Below are 19,053 nucleotides of genomic sequence, written 5' to 3' on the forward strand. Positions count from 1 at the left end.
TGTGTGAGACTAATTGTATGATAACAGGATTGTATATGTATATACTATTAAGCGGATTTCCGGCTTTACTGAATCGATAAGGATAGCTATCCACGTCAAAATAATTCATATATATATATATATATATATATATATATATATATATATATATATATATATATATACTAAGAAGTTGAAGTGGTTCAGCTCTAAATCCCTATGGGAGGTTTATAAAAGACTTGTCTCTCCCTACACCACAATAATCCAATTCTTTGTTCTCTCTCTCTCGCGCCTTCTCTATGATATTCTTCTTCTCCTCCATCGTTCTATCGTTCTCTCAAGCCCTTAGTGAGGTCCACATAATACAGGAAAGAATTATTGCCTTATACACGTACGGGATAGAAAATTCACGAATGACACGCATCATCACGTCTAAACTACTAGACTGATTAGCTTAAAATTTTGTATAGAAATTCCTTATTTACCGAGGATGTTTATAGGCATTTTTTAAATTCTTCAAGTTTTCAGTTTGTCAATTTTTTACCTGCTAGTAATGTAATATCAATCCTTTTTTAAAATAATTATATTTTGTTCGTCAATAGTACATATTGGCAATGATTGAATCTTAATTTTGTTGTTGATATTGAATATTCTGTTGAAAAATTATATATTTATATTGTTAAAATACGATCTGGTAGCGTTTTGAAGGTGGGAAAGGACACCGCCATCTGCTTTGATGAATGATAGACAAGGATTGGAACACTGATCAAATACTGCCATCAAAACGTGGACCTCAATAATATAGGTGCGAGTAACTTGTAGAATGCAAATGATTGATCATTTTGAACAAGAACAAGATAATTTTAAACTGGATTAAATCCGTATCAAGTCTCGTTTGTTATAATGTAGTTCATTTTAAGTTTAAGCCACCAGCCCATTGAATTCGGTTTCAGCTTTGACTGTGCAAACGGCCCTAAATTCATATATCAGATATACCGGTATCAGCTATCCTCTATAGGAGACAGTGACAAGGCAGAAAATCAGCAACGCTGTTCTTCCATCTTTCTCCACTGCTATTATAACATGGACCTAACTATAGCGGCAGTTTTTGGTACTAATGGGGTTGACATGCGCATTCTCTCGAACTTCGGAGTCCACTCTTCAGTCGCCAATAGGAACTCAAATCGGACGGAACCCCCTGCTACTCGAAGTCCAGATATTGTGAATTCATAGTTACGTGATAGCGTGATTCAGATAAACGAGATACGTGGTAACGGGGTTTGGATAGGAGTAGGTAATAACTGAATAGTGATGTCGAGATTTTTTGTGGATTGTGAATATAATATAGTTTCGTTATAGCGAGTTTCGGATAAAAACGGAAATAGTTCCGATATACGTGTTAACGGGGTTTGGATAAAAGTAGGTATCTATCTATCCATAATAATAATAATGAAGGAAGGAATTTGCTCATACATGTGGGGATAAGAGGTACACAAATGACGCATCACCACGTTTGAAATACTCAACTGATTAACTTGAAATTCCGCATACAGATTTTCAATTCACTGAGGATGGTTATAACCTTAGACCAGTTATAGAACTATAACTATAGTTATAGTTATAGTTCTATAACTGGTCTAAAGTTATAACATAGGCCAATTTCAAATTTTTCAAGATTCCACTAAGTTAAGTTTTCAGTTTATCAAGTTTTCAATTCGTAAAGAGAGTGGTCATAGATAAAATAGTGTATTTAACGGTTACATTCTCCTTCTATCTATATCTTCTTATTCTCCTATATCTATACTATATTGTATTATGAATGAAGGAATTGGCTTATACACGTACGGGATAGGAAATTCACGAATGACGCATCATCTCGTTTGAACTACTAGACTGATTTACTTGCAATTTTGCATGCAGATTCTCAAATTACCGAGGATGGTTATAGGCTTATTTTCATTGCTTCCAGCTCCCAGTAGGTCAAGTTTGTACTGCCACTGTCTTCTATAGAGGATAGCTGATACCGGCATATCTGATTTGAATTTAGGGCCATTTGCACAGTCAAAGCTGAAACTGAATTCAATGAGCTGGTGGCTTAAACTCAAAATGGACCACATTATAACAAACCAGACATGATACGGATTCGATCCAGTTCAAAATGATCTTGTTCTTGTTCAAAATGAACAATCATTTGCATTTTACGAGTAACTCGCAGCTATATTTGTTCTTGTTCAAAATGATATCTGATGATATTAACTGTTCATTGTTGTTTAAAATAATCAATTATATCTTATATTTGTCGAGTAAATATTTTGCAATGATTAAATGAGACATTTTCATAATTAAGATTAAGTATTTTGTAGATAACGATCTGGCAATGTTGCAGAGCTAGAAAAGGATAGCGCTATCTGCTTTGTCGAATGATAGCAACATCAAATACTGTCATTATAACGTATGCCTCACTATAGAAAGTGCAATAATAAACAAAGAGTGAATGAACGAGAGAAATCATGAGTTGAAAATGATAAGCAATAAGAGAATAAACTATTTAGGTCCACTTTATAAAGGCAGTATTTGATTAACATTGGTGTTGCTATCATTCGAGATGGCACTATAAATCATTTTCGAGCTCCGCAACGTTGTCAGATATATCGTTATCAGCTATCCTCTATAGAAGGCCGTGGCAGGACAGAATATGACATGTACTCCTATCGTTCTCTACTTCCATTGTAACGTGAGCCTCCCTGTAGAAGCGATCTGTTTTTGGTAAAAGGTGAACGATCCGAGACTTGTCCCTCAATCCTCGAATTGAAGTTGAAAGTTGCGTTCTGAGAATGATTATACTGAAATCATAAAAAAAAGATAGGATAAGATTATTATCCCATGGTTTGAAGAATTAATTCAGTTTGGAAGTTTTGTATCAGATTATGGTGTTGTGTATTATTTGAGATGATAGTGTATCATATTAAGATAATACTGTATTATATTGTGGTGATACTGCATTATATTGTGGTGATACTGTATCATTTATGAAGAAAAGATAGTATAAGAAGATAATCCATGGTATAGGTAGTTTTGGCTCCAAATTTGAAGACGATTTTTTTTTCAATTCGAGAATGATGAAACTGCATCTGGGCTGTTTTCTTTACCTCATATCATAAGGAGGTCGAAAGAGAGAGGAAATGGTAAGAGAAATAGGATGAAAACGGAAAAAAAGAGAAAGGAGAATAAAATAAAGTTTTCTTCTTCTTCTTGTCCTCCTCCTCCTCCATCTCTTCCTTCTTTTTAACAATTTGTAAAATCAGTTGAATGATTATCACTTCTATTATTTGTTATGTAAATTAGTGTATACGCCAGTAGATATTATAACATACATAAATTTGATAAAGATCCTTTATCTAATCCTTCTTCCCTCACTCATATCTCTCCATTATTCCTGTTTTTCTTTTTCATATTCTTCTTCTTTCCCTTCTTCTTCTTCTTCTCCTCCTCCTTCTTCTTCTTCTTCTTCATCTTCTTCTTTCTCTTCTTCTTCTTCTTCTTCTTCTTCTTCTTCTTCTCCTCCTCCTTCTTCTTCTTCTTCTTCTTCATCTTCTTCTTTCTCTTCTTCTCCTTCTATAGCTCTCTTCTCCCTATTCAGATTTTTTTCCTTGTCCTCCTTCTTGACCTTCCCTGACTCCTACTTCTTCTCCTACTCCTTATTTCCCTCTCTTTATCCACAACTCTTTATCTCATTCCTCTTCTTCGTCTTCTTCTTTCAACTTTAATCTCTCATTTACTTTTTCCACTCCTTCTCCTTCTTCTCCATCTTCTTTTTCCCTCTTTTCTCCTCCTGCACCTCATCCTCCTCCTCTTCCTCATACTCTTTCTCATCCTCTTCCTTCTCATCGTTCTTATCCTCCTCCTCCTCCTTCTCCTTCCACTCCTCCTCATTTTCCACTTTTTCCATCATCACCCTTTACACCTTCTCTCACACCATCTCCATCTTCACACTCCTTTCGCTCACGATGTGGTAGTGGTAGGTATTGCATTTATTGCACTGAAACAGTTCAGCCTTAATCGCCTCAATCCCCCCCCCCCATCACTTCTGATCATTTTCTCCCTCACACACCCTCTTCTTCTCTTCCTCTCTTCCTTACTTCATAACACTCACCCTCCAACACTCACTTCCTCATTAGCTCACATTATTTCTCTCTCTCACTCTATCTCACTCACTCTCTCTCTCTCTCTCTCTCTCTCTCTCTCTCTCTCTCTCTCTCTCTCTCTCTCTCTCTCTCTCTCTCTCTCTCTCTCTAGCTCTCTCTCTCACTCTCTCTCACTCACTCTCTTCCATAAAAATTCACGAACTGTCCAACTTAGCAAAAGGACAAAGGGAATTATTATTATTATTATTATTCTCTAGAGCCCTAGAAATTGCCCTGTTATTGTTCTTGGTACCTTATACGAAAGGGATTCCATAATACAAAACCAAATTAGCCCTTGCCGGACAAAGCTAGAAGAGGAAGAAGAAAAAGAAGAAGAAGAAGACAGGAGGAGAAGAAGAGGAAGAAGAAGATGGCAGGAGGAGAAGAACAGGAAGAAGAAGAACCTTGTTTTCTCCAGGGCACGTTAATGCTACAGAGCACGTTATAATAGCAGTATTTGATTAACATTGGTAATGCTATCATTCGAATATTATTATACGAATTAAGGTAAAACAACATCACAAGGCTGAAGCAAGAATATTACCATACTGTAGCTAAATAGCCCCAAGCAAACAAAGCTCGAAATTTATTATACATGTATACAATGTCTATCATGTATAGTAAGGTCCACGTTATAATGACAGTAGAGAAAGAGAGCAGAACAACGTTGCCGATTCTCTGCCTTGCACTGCCTTTTATACTGGATAGCTGATACTGGTATATCTCATGTAATATTAACTGTTCATTCTAGTTTGAGATATTTAATATTATATTCTATTCCTCAAGAAAATGAGTAGAATAAGGAGAAAAAGAAGGATAGAGGAAGAAGAAGAAATGAGTGGGATGTATGACAGAATAAATGTTTCATTTCCTAGCAGTCACTCAAAAAAAATGCCGAGAATAAAATCCAACATCATTTTTCCATGTCACTGCCAAAAAAAAAAAAATAGAGATGGCGAAAGGAAAGAGAAAGGGAAAATAGAAAAAATAATAAAAAAGAATATATCTTCAAATCTGATTAGAATTCTTCATTCATATATGTTACAATACATTCTAGCTTATTCAATAATTTACATCAAATGACAGTAAAGATAATAATTGTCCAACGAATTTCACAAGAGTATGAGAAATTAATAAAGCAGAATAAAGATTAAGTGCATTTAGATAAATTGGGATTAAATTATATTGTGATATAACTACATAGGCGGTGTTTCAACAAACAATATTGTCGACTCTCAGAAAAGGAAGAGAGATAATATCCTTCCCATTAACACTAGGGATGGGTATCGAAAGACAAAACATCGATGTTTTAAACAAGTGTTTAATTGAGTAAAACACTGAAGTTAAGTGTCACATTTAAGTGACAACAGATTTAAACATCAGTCTTTAAAACTAAATGTTTTAAACATCGATGTTTTTTTCACCTTAACATCGATAAGTGAAACATCGAACAGTAAACATTGATGTTTTTGAACATCGATGTTTTTAAAAATCGTTGTATCACCCTACGTTTTTACGGATGATACTGAAGACTATTAGACTATTTATTTTTCATCTTAGAGCGACTCATATAGTGAAAAACAATTTCCTTTTTTATGTATATGTAAAATAAAGGGACAGCTTTTGAAAAGTAGTTTACAATAGAGAAATATTATTGATTGGCAGCAGCCAAACTGAAAGTTTATAAATTGTTTGTAGGTAATCAGACTTGACGTTTAGCAACGGAGATTGATATTAAATCGAGTTTAAAAAAAAATCTGATATTCTGAGATACTGTTATATGGATTTGAATATTTGTTTAGTATAAAACAAATTAAGACGGTATTTTTTCATCCAAATTTTGTAAAGAGAATAAATTTGAACTTATAATATTACTTTTCTCATTAAATGGATGATAAGAATGATCAGATAATTTTTAATGAATAAAAACTCAAAAAAATGTCGAAAACGATGGTTTAATAGATTGTTATCAGTATTAATATTGATACAGTGAAAATTATATAATGTACAGTATATGATACTTTACACTTATTCTTTTAAAAATGATAAAACAGGGTGAAATCAATTTCATTGAATTCACATCACTTCTGTTACTGTTAATAAACTTATAGAGTAGAAAAAATATATACTTTTTGTATAGATTGGAACTCAATTATTTCGGAAGTTGATTGAGTTGAAGGTATATATTTTTCATAAATTTCGAAATACTTAAGTACAAAAAGAGCTTCTAAAGTGACTACAATATTATCTGGAGCTATTGTTCCAATATTTTAACAGTTACTAACTGGAATTTCAGCAATTTTGGACTTGTGGTATTCAAATAACAGTCTTCCGAATAATTGAAGTCTGGTTGTGACTAGGAAGATACATCAACTCTAATTCACAAGATTTGTCATCTTCATAGTTTAGTCAGAAACCTCTCGGGATATCCTCGAAGATTCGGTCTTGAAATTTCACCCTAAGCCAATTTTAGCAATCATCGATACTCATATCGTATTCATTCAATACCAGATTGATTTTTTTAGGAAATGAAACTGGATCAAGTTTTTTTATATGGATATCTGCACTCCTTACCATACTACGAGAACCTCTTTTCCATAACTAGATTAATTAGTTTTGAACGCATGTTGAAAAATAATTGTAATAAGAAAAAACTCATTCTTTTTAAGAAACGAAGATTATTATTCAATTCTAAATAAGTATCTAATATTATTCAATATAGTATCTATCCTCATTCAATTCTGAATAAGTATCTAACCTTGAAATGGGTCACAGAACTAATGTATATCTTCAAGAGAATCCAACAGTCTCACATAAAAATACAGAGAGCCTGATTGAAAAATAAAAATAACAATCCGTAGGAAGTCAAAACTTATGCAAGATCTTTCACAAGAGATCTAAAATTTGTCATATAGTCCAGGAAATGAATGCTCAAAAAAGGGTATAGAGGGAAAATTTGGGAAGACGATATTTTTGACCCCACAGTTTTGTCAAGGGTAGTAAGGAGGTAGACATATCAAAAGTCCCCAACACTATCCCCTGTGATAAGGGGGTGGGGTGGTTTGAAGGTACCATTTTTTGGTTTATCGCATAAAACTCAAAAACTATGTATCTTAAGGATTTGACTGTCATATAACAAATTGAGGCTCACATAATTTCCTACAATATTCATTCTACAATTTTTCTTATATCTTCTCTAGTTTTTAATATATCCGCTTTTGAAGGCGTTTTTGAAAAAAAAACACGTTTGCCACCATTTTTTTTCTTTTTTTGCTCTTATAACTTTTTAAAAATCGATGAAAGAAATCCATGTTGATTATAAGCTTATAGAGCATTAAATACTCTTCAATGTGATGTATAATTTCACACTATTACGAATTTCCCTACACCTTTTGCAGCAGCTTTAGTGTCGAGTGTGAAATCTCCATTTTTGAACCAATTGACAACGGAATTTGGAGGGAATGTTTTAAACAAAATTTTTGACTTTGCAGCTTTGTTGAGACTATTTGGGAGGAGAACATATCAAAAGTCCCCATTCCTAAGCCATGTGCTAAGGGGATGAGGGTGGTTTGAAAGTTGCATTTCTCAGCGTTTTGCTTTCTCTTCCTCATTCACTCATTCACTCACTCATTTATTCATAATCAACAAAACTGAAAATCTAATGGACCAAATACGTTCAAATTTGGCAGGTTTTGTTCAGTTTGCCTTTCATAGATGCACTAAGAACACATTCGAAAAAATAGTGAGATACCTTCAAAATCTGCGTTTTTTTCCTCAAGAACTTATTGACAGAAAATTTGGTACAGAAGCTCAGCTAGGGTCTTGAGAGGACTTTGGGACTACGCCAATGATACGCCCAATATAGGCTATTTCACCGTGTTTTTCTGCGTTCTCTGATGTTTGTACAAGAATCAATTGAGAGAAAATGTTCATAGTATTTTACGTCACGTGGACGAAAAGGGCCCGTTCGCAAGGCAAGAAAAAGCCGAGACTAGAATTTCACCGAGCCCTGCAAGAGACATTCACATCCTCGTAAAGTACACCATATTTTTGTCATAATAATCTAAAGAAGAATAATTCGGAAAAAGAAAACATTACCTGATTGTGCTGAAGTTACTATATGCATTCTGTAAACATAACCTAGTTTACAAATTCCGAATCAGGAATTTCTTGATTGTAGATGACAAAACTCCCACCTGGAACGCTAAAAGGTGTTTTTTTTTGTTGTAGCAATTCTGCTGTTCATATTTCGGAACCAGGAAACATACTCGACTGTAAAGAAAACATTATTCTATTACAGTATAGTATGCTGTCATGAGAATCATAATATGCTTATTTGTTCTACAATCAGCTATTTGCCGGCATAATTTCATGCATGTGAACATGTAAAACAGCTGAAATTGAATGACTATGACAAAAAATTTGTTACATAATGTTCAGCTGAAGTAGAAAGTGTTGTATTAGGCGTTGTTTTTGTGGAAGGGTTGTATTTGACTATTTGACGGAAGGAAGCCAACTCAAATGAAGAATGCAGCTGAGCGAAGCGAGTCCCCCTGGCTAGACAGATAAGGCGTGCGAAGCGACCATGCCGACTAGTAATTTCATATTATTACTTCATTATATTAACAATATATGGATTTGATTTCATTTCATTTAGTTTATTCTATTCTATTCTACACGTCATTCAATTTAAGTCTAGTTTATGAATATAACTAAATAACTTACTATAGTGCTCTTACTATAGGTCCACATTATAATGTCAGTGGAAAAATAGAAGAGCAATGTTGACGAATTTCTGTCTTGTCAATCCTTATAAGATGATTGCGGTATATATACCGGTATCAGCTATCCTCTATAGATGGCAGTTGTGAGGCAGAGAATCAGCAACGCTCCTGTTTTCCTATATCTTTCTCCACTGCCATTATAACGTGGACCTCACTATGGTTCCTAGAATGACATGGAGTATTGATCACTCTCACAATCACTCTCTCTCTCTCACTCACTCTCACTCTCTCTCTCACACACACTCACTCACTCTCTGTAAAGGCAGAGGAGGAGAAAAAGAAATAGGTGAGTAGGATTAGGCAAAGGAGAAGAAGAAGAAGAAAACGTAGAGGAAGCAGGAGAAGAAAATGATAGGAGATTAATTATAGTGAAGAATAATAGCTCGTTCAAGCAGACAATTAAATAGCATTTAATGAAATTGATGTGCCATTTTGAGATTGTAACATTGCTGTAAACCACTGTTGAAAGCTGCAGAGTTGGATATTCTCCAATCTCCAGGAGAGGGAGAATAAATATTTCTTCACTATCATTCTCTCTAGCCCTCTCTCTCTTTCTCTCACACACTATCACTCTTCCTCTCACTCTCTTTCTCCCTCTCTTTCTCCCTCTCTTTCTCAGTCACTGTTACAGATGCGTTTCTATGTGGAATAGTCCCCTAGATATCTCAAGAATCATTCTACACTGGCAGCGGCAGGTGACCCGTGCTCCGCAAGTGTCCAATCAAATACTTGACAATCTGAAAATTTGACCTACGGAAATCTTGAAGAATTTGAAATTGGCCTATTAAAAGTTCTCGGTAAATTAATAATCTATTTAATCTATCTAATTTGCAATATTTTGAATGGAAGAATAGTTCAAGTTAGTCAGTCCAGTAGTTCAGACGTGATGATGCGTCAATCATGATTTTCCTATGTCATACGTGTTTATAAGCATGTTCTTTCCGTTATTATAGTATAGATTACAACATAGCTTTATCACAGTGATTTACAAATAAAAGGAAAACAGGTGGTTAGCAGAAGCGTGATTGCGTAGTTGATAGGTGTATCACTGTAAGCCGGTATTAGACTAGATAGCCAGGCCACCGTCGCCAGCTCATGTTTTGGAATTTGTCACTAAAATTGATGGATATTGAAGATCATAATCATAATAATTATGTTATTATGGAGACAAATTTCAAAACATAAACTGGCGACGGTCGCCTGGCTACCTAGTCTAATACCGGCCTAATAGTCTTTTTCGAAATTGTGTCTTGTTCTTTGTGTAGAGTGATTCAAAAAGCTTCAAGTTATCCAAGTTGATGTGTATCATTTTTCACGTCGTTAGAACTGCTATTTACTACTGCTGTGGAAAATGTTATAAAAATGTTAAGTAGTGTGGTTAACATCGGAATTTGAACAATTTTGGATGCCATTTTGTGTACGCCGATATGATAGCCTTCCTGCTAATTCAGCTGATACATCTTTCCACTAGCGCCACTCCCGAAACAGGTGAGTGAATATTCAAATTATTATATATTCATTCATTATTGAAATTGATATGTTTACCGAAATACAGAGTGTCCCACGAAAGGTGCATGCTTGAGGAGTAAAAAGCAATTTAGATTTTTCATTGCGATCATTATAAGCACGAATTGAAAGTTTATATTCTTTCAGTTCTCCAGGATGTTTTGAATCATTTCTCCGGTCGTGTGGCCTCAATTGTTTGATGAATTTATTAAATCTGAAGCTGGCCACTATCGATAGGACACGCATAATGACGTCATACATTGTTGCGTCATCAAAGTGAAAGACTTCAAAACTTTTTGTAAAAAATGAAGAGGCAAGGCAGAGATTCGACAATGCTGATTTCCTATTTTCCTTCTCTGCCATTATAACATGGACCTCACTATATAGGAGTTAGGGTTGAATTTCAGAATATTTCTGTTTTGGAATTCAACCCGAACTCTCAACCCCTAACTGCTTGAACAAACAGTCCCAATTAATAAATCTTCCCCAACTGAACAGATTTAAAATTTCTCACCCTCACTCTCTGTCAAACTTTATCTCTTTCTCTCTCTCTCTCACAGCCTCTTTGACAAATCATTATCACTCCCCCCTCCTCTCAATCGCTCTCTTACTCTCTCTCATGCTCTCTCTCTGTCTCTCTCTCTCTCTCTCTCTCTGTCACTCTGTCAGAGGTTCTCTCTTGGTTATGTCAAGTGAGTAAACGTGTGTCAGTTCGGCTCCATCTTCATCTTATTCACCATTAGGATTATTCATCACCGAAACTCCACACATCTACATCTTATTGTGTTTAGTGAATTTTTGAACTAGTGCTTTAAATAGTGAAGGGAGCCGAACTGTCAAGGCATACTGAATGCACTCGAATCAAGAGACTTTTTCATCTAGGTTAAGTTTTATCAGTTTCATCCCCATTTTCCCCGTCATGTGTCGTTCTGATGTCGGTTCACGATTGGTCTGCTGCTTCCATGATGCCTCTCACTGACACGTCAGCTCGCTCGCCCTCAAGTAGGTATGATTATTTCAATAATAGTAATAATGACGCAGGTATGTTTCTAGCAAATAAGCTCCACTCTTTCAAAAAACTTTTCAAGGCTGCTCACCTTAACGTACAATCCCTAAGTTGCCACATTGATGAACTCAGAGCAATCTTCCGTTTTCAGGACTTCAATATAATCGGAATTTCCGAATCATTTTTGAAGCCTAGTATTTCATCAAATTTTGTTGCATTGCCTGGATATAATCTTTTCCGGAATGATAGATTAAATAAAGCTTGTGGGGGTGTAGCAATTTATGTGAAAGATGGTATCAAAACAAAGTTTTAATCACATCTAAACAAGAGTATTGTTCCAGACCAGAGTTTATGCTACTTGAATTATCCTTATCTAGTACTGATAAATTACTCGTTGGTATCTGTTATCGCCCACCAAAAATAGGTCATTTCACAGATTTCGAAAATGCCTTGCTTTCTCTTATGCCTTGTTATAACCGTATACTAGTTATGGGGGATATGAACACCGACTTGAACATGACAAATCGTAACTTTGACTACTTTCAACTGACTACAATTTTCCAATGCCTAAACATGACTATTTTACCTCTCGATCCAACTCATCATACTAATGAATCAGACACACTCATTGACCTTCTCATTGTTAGTGATCCCAATGAGGTTGTTCAAGCAGGCCAAATCTCAGTCCCAGCTATTTCTAGACATGATTTGATCTACTGTGTACTTTCCCATAAGATACCCAAGCCAGAACAGAAAATTATCACTTATAGAGACTTCAAAAACTTTGATGAAGCCGCCTTCCTGACTGATGTGGCTCAGACTCCATGGCATCAAATTGAAGCATTACCCTCAGTTGATGACATGGTCAAGACTTTCGAGAATTGGACTTTGACTTTGTATGACAAACATGCACCTTATGTGACAAGGAGGATTAATAGAAAACGACGAGTACCGTGGATGACTGAAGACATACTTAAGATGATGGGACGTAGAGACAAAGCACATAGAAAATTTAAAAAGACATTTGACTTGGACAGTTTGATAGAGTATAGGAGCCTTAGAAATAGGGTTAAACAGGAATTACGGAACTCAAAGATTAGGTACTTGAATTCGTTTATGACAAACAATAGACAAGACTCTAAATCACTTTGGCAGGGAATAAAAGAATTCGGGCTTGGCAAACAGAAATCGAATCCACAAATTTACTTACCATTGAATAATATAAAGACCATTTCGTTTCACACTCTAACCAACGCGACGAAGTTGTCATTGCTAATCATATAGATGATCTTGAAGAGCAGGTACAAACTTAGATTTACCAATCACTGATCAATTTCATTTCCATCCAATCTCAGAAGAAGACACTTTCAGAGCAATTCAACGTATTCATAGTAATGCTACGGTGTAGACAAAATTCCTATTAAATTTATCAAGAAGATGTTATTTGCTGTTTTACCAACCATACATACATTTTCAACAAGTCACTTGAAGAAGGCATTTTCCCTGAAAACTGGAAGTTTGCTCTGGTCGCCCTCTAAATAAAGTTCCATCACCCAATAAAGTTGAGGATTTTAGACCAATCAGTATTTTACCTGCATTGTCCAAAGTGCTAGAAAGACTCATTCATGCTCAAGTTGTAAAATTTCTAGACAACAATAGTAAGCTTCATAACTTTCAATCAGGCTTTAGAAAATCCATTCAACTGAGACAGCTCTGCTTCGTGTCACTGATGATATAAGGTTAGCTATGGACCAAAGAAAATGCACCATCCTCACCCTATTGATTTTTCTAAAGCATTCGATACTGTTGATCATACAGTCCTTCTGAATAAGTTGGCTATTCTTGGTTCAGTCACAACTCGTTAGTTTGGTTTAAATCCTATCTATTAGGTAGGAAACAATGTGTATCTGTCGGTGACAAAAGTCAACTTGGAAAAACGTTATGCATGGAGTACCACAAGGTTCAATTTTAGGCCCTCTCCTCTTCACTTTGTATGCTAATGACCTTTCTTCCATTATCAAATTCTCCAGTTTCCATACTTATGCAGACGACCTTCAAATCTATTTAAGCTGTCCCATAACAAAAATTAATGAAACAGTTGGAATAATGAATCAGGATATCAATTCGATAGTGGAATGGACAAAGAAAAATGGCCTTAAGCTTAATCCCATCAAAACACAACCCATTATAATTGGATATTCTCGTCTTATAAACAATATTGACCTTGAATCGATTCACAAAATTAGTGTAGACGGTAATGACATTCCTTACTGTAGCTCAGTTAAAAATTTAGGCATTATTATGAATAATACTCTTGACTGGTCAGAACAAGTGAACAAAACTTGTAAAAAGGTATTCTCAGCCATGCATGCATTGAAGAAAATGCACGATATCCTCCCTAGAAACATTAAATTATTATTGGTTCAATCTCTCATCTTCCCACATTTAATGTATTGTAATTCTGTTCTTAAGATATGCAAGTCACTCTGAATGATAAACTACAGCGTTGCCAAAATTATTGTCTACGTTTCGTCTACTCTCTCCAACGCCATGATCATATCACCCCAGCCCACATTGCTAGTTCAACATTGAAGCTTCCCGATCAGAGGCTTTTTCGAATAGTCAAGCTTGTTAGAGATATCTTGAAATACGGTAATCCGAACTATTTTAAAGATGATTTCAAATTTGTCTCTGAAGGTAGGAGGATAGATGCTTCACATACTAGAACCGGAGAAAGTACTTTAAGGATACCCAATCATCGAACTACTATTTTCACAAAATCCTTCTTAGTCAGTGCCTGTCGTGCATGGAATACACTTCCTGTTTCTATCAGGTCTATCGAGAGCCGAGCGAGCTTCAACCTGACTTTAAAAAACATATTTTGGAACAAATGACTGAAACTGTCCGGCCTAGAACGATCACATGACAACCATCCCTCACCCATTCCACCAATATAAACCTTTAAACCATGTTATAGAACGAATTGTATATATATATATATTATATAACTCATGTTATTTCATTATCCACTGTATATTACTGAATTTGATAACCCTGATCTACTTTCAGCCTACTTCATTTTATTAATCAATTATTTGATCTTATCTACCTATATAATTATTTTACTTTATCAATTTCTGTTTTTTTTTCTCTTCAATATTCATATTGATTAAAACTTTTACAATATTTCCATTAATAAATAAATCCTTAGTTTAAATAACGAAATTACGTTTTGGTAGAGAGTTAGTGGGGAGGATATTTTTAATATTCTTCCCAAAGAATGGACATTGATATGTCCAAAGCTCCGCCAATTTATGTAGATGCAAACAATATGATTATTATCTATAGTTATTATATTACAAATTGCTTTTTCATATCATATACAGTTCAATAGTTATTTTCTTAGTCTATATTATGTAAATTCATCTATAACTTTGCTGTATTGTAAGCTATTGTATATAAGTGTATAAGCCAGTATATATTGTAATCTACATAAATAAAGTACTCAATCAATCAATCAATCAATCAATCTCTCTCGCTCTCCTCTCTCCCACTCTCTTCTCTTCCTTTTAGAGAGTTATGGAAGGATCCTTCGATATTCTTTCCGAAGAATGGACATTGATATGTCCAAAGCACCGCCATTTATGTAGATGCATAACAATATATCTATTTTATCTATAGCTATTACAAATTGCTTTTTCGCCACACTTGGATGTAATGAGCTGGTTTACGTGCGTCATATGGAGGCCGAAAGTGATTGTTTTCCGACCAGGCCGGTAAAACTTTACGGCCCTAGGGCTGTAAAATGACCTTGAATAACAGCTGATCGTGTCCGATCTCACAAAAATCATAGAGAGATAATCTCATAACGACTGTAATAATCTATATATTATGTATCGTGAATCGCGGTATTATGTCTATAATATATTTTATAAATTACTGTTTAATAATTTAATATTTACATGTGTTTTTGATATCAAACAATGAATACATGGCTGCATTGTCCATTGTCAGAAAGGTACGTATCGCAAGTATTTGAAAGTGAGAATCGAATTTGAAATCAAAGTACAATAATTGTATCATATTTAAAGTGAGGTAGAGTAATAATTGTTTCTTTTTTATTATCGAATCCACTTCTTAATGCAATACAATCAACTATATAACAAGAAAATACAGCAGAGATCTGAAGTTTAAGGTAAGCCTACCGTGAAACTCAGCCTTGACTAAAAAATTCCTAGTAATTTTTCCGTAATTCATTATTAAAACTTTTAGATAATTTTTGTTTAATATTGAACCATATAAGAAAAACATTAGGCCCACTCAAGATTGAATCTTCGAATGTTTTCTCTATGATTTCAGAGCAATATTTTGTTGTGAAAATGCCGGCAAACCGGCTTCAAATTAATATGCCGCTATACACTATATTATAGTAGCCTACATACGTTACCTGACTTAATTCAGAGTGAAATTTTATTGTGAAACAGATATTAATATTAATTTTATAATAAGTCATGATCCAAAGTCTGTTGTACCTTTGACTATAGAAAGAACCTTCTTCTATAGAAAGAACAACCTTCTTCTATAGTCAAAGGTTGTACGCTTTTAGGAGTGAAGTAAACTTTTTTAGAAGTCTAGTTTACAGTATACGTGTATGCTAAGAGTTATCAGTCAGGCCTCTATGTTCAACAATATGCATAGCCGAGAGCGTAAAGGCGTAATACAACAGAACTCAAAGCTCAGTGATAACAAACACGATCTAGGTTCAAATCTCGGTCATGACATTTTTTTTTTTGTCGATGAATTTCGACTTTTATTAGCTATTTTTTATATTGTTACCATAATTTAAATTTCAATCAACTTTTTTTTAGATATATTTGAGACAAAACTGTGAAATATGCAATTATATTATTTTTTTCATCACATTATTTCAAAATAGTAATGAAAATTCTATCCATCCATCTATCCATGAGATATTGCACCGGGCGCAAAGTGCGAGCTATAAAAATTCAAACAATTATTCGAAATATTAATAGTATAAAAATATGGTCACTATTGTAAATTATTAATTAGTAATATTGAAATTAATTGACAGTAAAGTTGTCATAACCAAGATTCAAACTATCAAAATAGGCTGTTTGAATTTTTATTAATTTTTCAATTTCTTATAAATATTGGGAAGTTTTTTTTTTGGTGTGGCGAAAAATAGCGTTCGCAACACGGGCAAAAATGTTTTCTCCGGCTCTCGAACCCTTCAAGTTCTCGACTTCGTCTTGAACTTGAAAACCGCGATCTCGAGCCGAAAACGTACATTTTCGACCCTAGGTGCGAAATATACTATTTCCTACAGTTACATTGAAAAGTGGCCATTGCTGCACTGATACAGAACGCATAGAATCACTTTTCTGCTCTAGTGCGGATAGTTATTTGTGCAACTGGTGCGCAAAGTGACAGTTGTGCATCAAAAGAAACGTTTCTTGAGTGCAGAGAAAAGGAATGTTTCTTGAGTGCAGCAACGAACTTTGCGCACGATTTCACATTAAATTTTTCCTACAGTTACCATTGAATATGAAAGGTGGGTAATTATGAGTAAAATTGCCTGAATAATGTATGTGTGTTTGAATGCGAGGCGGCTGTGTGGTGTGTGCTGTGTGGCACTGTGCTGTCGTTGTCCTTGGTTATAATATATACTTAATAATAGCGTGTTGTGCTTCATTGCACTCTGCTCCTATAGCAGCCCACTCACTGTTTACCAACTTGATTTTGATTTTGCTGCACTGGTGCTCATATAACCTACTAACTATTTTGCTTGTCATGCTGCAAATCTGGAGTCGCAAAGTACTCACTTTGCGCACTAGTGCGGAAAAGTGATTCTTTGCAGCCTGCAATCAGTGCACAAATGGTCACTTTTCAGGGTATCTGTATGAAAAAATTTTCTGCACTCCAGACTTGCAACTGGCAACGCAAAATACTTAGGGTATATGGAGAACAGTGCAGCAAAATCAAAATGAAGTTGGTAACAGTGACGGCTGCTATAGTGAGCGAGGTGCAACAAAGCACAACGCGCAAATTATTTAGTATATCGATTAAACCAAGGACAACATTTTTATTCAATTTGACAATAAATTAAGGTTTTTATCAATAATAAAATTACACAGAAAAACATGTGATGCATTTTCAGGCAATTTTACCCATAATTACCCACTTTTCATATTCAATGGTAACTGTAGGAAAAACTAATGTGAAATACGTGCGCAGAGTTCCTCTGCTGCACTCAAGAAACCATTCCGCCCTCGCCTACAGCTCGGGCGTGAACGTTTCTTTCGGGCAGCAAACTGTCACTTTGCGCACTAGTTGCACACAAAACTATTTTCATATCATAATACAGCTCAATAATTTCTTAATTTATATTTTGTAAATTCATCTATAATTTTGCTGTATTGTAAGCTATTGTATATAAGTGTATAAGCCAGTATATATTGCAATATACATAAATAAACTACTCAATCAATCAATCAATCTCTCTCTCACTCACTCTCTCTCTCTCTCTCTCTGGAACATTCACATCCACCACAGCAGCTCTGTGATGGAATTTTCATATTTGTTCAACTTGGAAGCCAGATACTAAAATGTACATACCTGGTGTCGACTGTGAGATCCACGTTATTAATGACAGTATTAGATCGATTGGCATTTTAATGCTATCCTTGTCCATCATTTGACAAAGCAGACAGATATATTCTTTCCTCTCAACGCAAAGTTGCCAGATCGTTTCTTAACAACGTACAAAATATGATTTATTGGCAAAATATTCAATCACAATTATTGTGAAAATTTCTTATGAAATCATGAGAAAATATATTTTGTTGACGAATCAAATACAATTGATTTTCTTAAACAAGTCTGAACAGTTCATTTCACATCAGATACATCGGTATCAGCGATCTCCTATAGAATGAAGTGGCAAAGCAGGGAACATGCGTAAATCGGAAATATCTCCCTCTTTCCAACCATATGCTATAATGATTATGTATTCGAAAGGTGTACTTGACCAAAATTTTCCATTCCTTCCTCTTCTTCTGTCCTTACTTCCCACTAATCATTCTCTTCTCCACATTCTTCTTATTTTCCTATCTTTATTCCAATCCTATTCCTATTATTTGCCTTGCCAGAGCCTTGAAAAAAGGAAAGCTGATAGCGTTATATCTGATGCAATAATTTACAGTGGTTCATTCTTGTCTTGAATTCGTTGAGAAAATATAATTATCAATGATCAAATAATCGATTTCTATGATTATTGAGATTGAATATTTGTTAATCGATCTTTCATTGTTGGAAAACGTCCTGACAACGTTGCGGAGTTGAAAGAGGATAGCGCGTAGGAAGTGGATCTCTCTATAGGAAATTATGAATGAAAAAGCAAATAGAAAGTTGGTTAAGAATGGAAGTCATGGATTGGGATAAACTTCCAATTTCTCTTCTTCTTCTTCTTCTTCTTCTTCTTCTTCTTCTTCTTATTCTCTTCTTCTTTTTTATGTTCTTCTCCCTCTTCTCTTTCTCACATCTTCTGCTTCTTCTCCCATTTTTCTTATCCTCT

General features: G+C 34.8%; 1 protein-coding gene across 1 annotated transcript in view; it reads left to right on the plus strand.

Annotated features, from left to right (window-relative positions):
- Positions 1-1,157: 1,157 nt before the first annotated feature.
- LOC120353923 overlaps positions 1,158-19,053 on the plus strand; it is a 114,657-nt gene continuing 96,761 nt past the window's right edge. The window contains exons 1-2 of the mRNA XM_039439465.1: positions 1,158-1,398; positions 10,179-10,435. Coding sequence (XP_039295399.1) covers positions 10,375-10,435 — 61 coding nt within the window. The 5' untranslated portion in view covers positions 1,158-1,398; positions 10,179-10,374. The remainder of the gene's footprint in view (positions 1,399-10,178; positions 10,436-19,053) is intronic.

This window comes from Nilaparvata lugens, chromosome 12, assembly GCF_014356525.2.
Source record: "Nilaparvata lugens isolate BPH chromosome 12, ASM1435652v1, whole genome shotgun sequence".
NCBI lineage: Eukaryota > Metazoa > Arthropoda > Insecta > Hemiptera > Delphacidae > Nilaparvata > Nilaparvata lugens.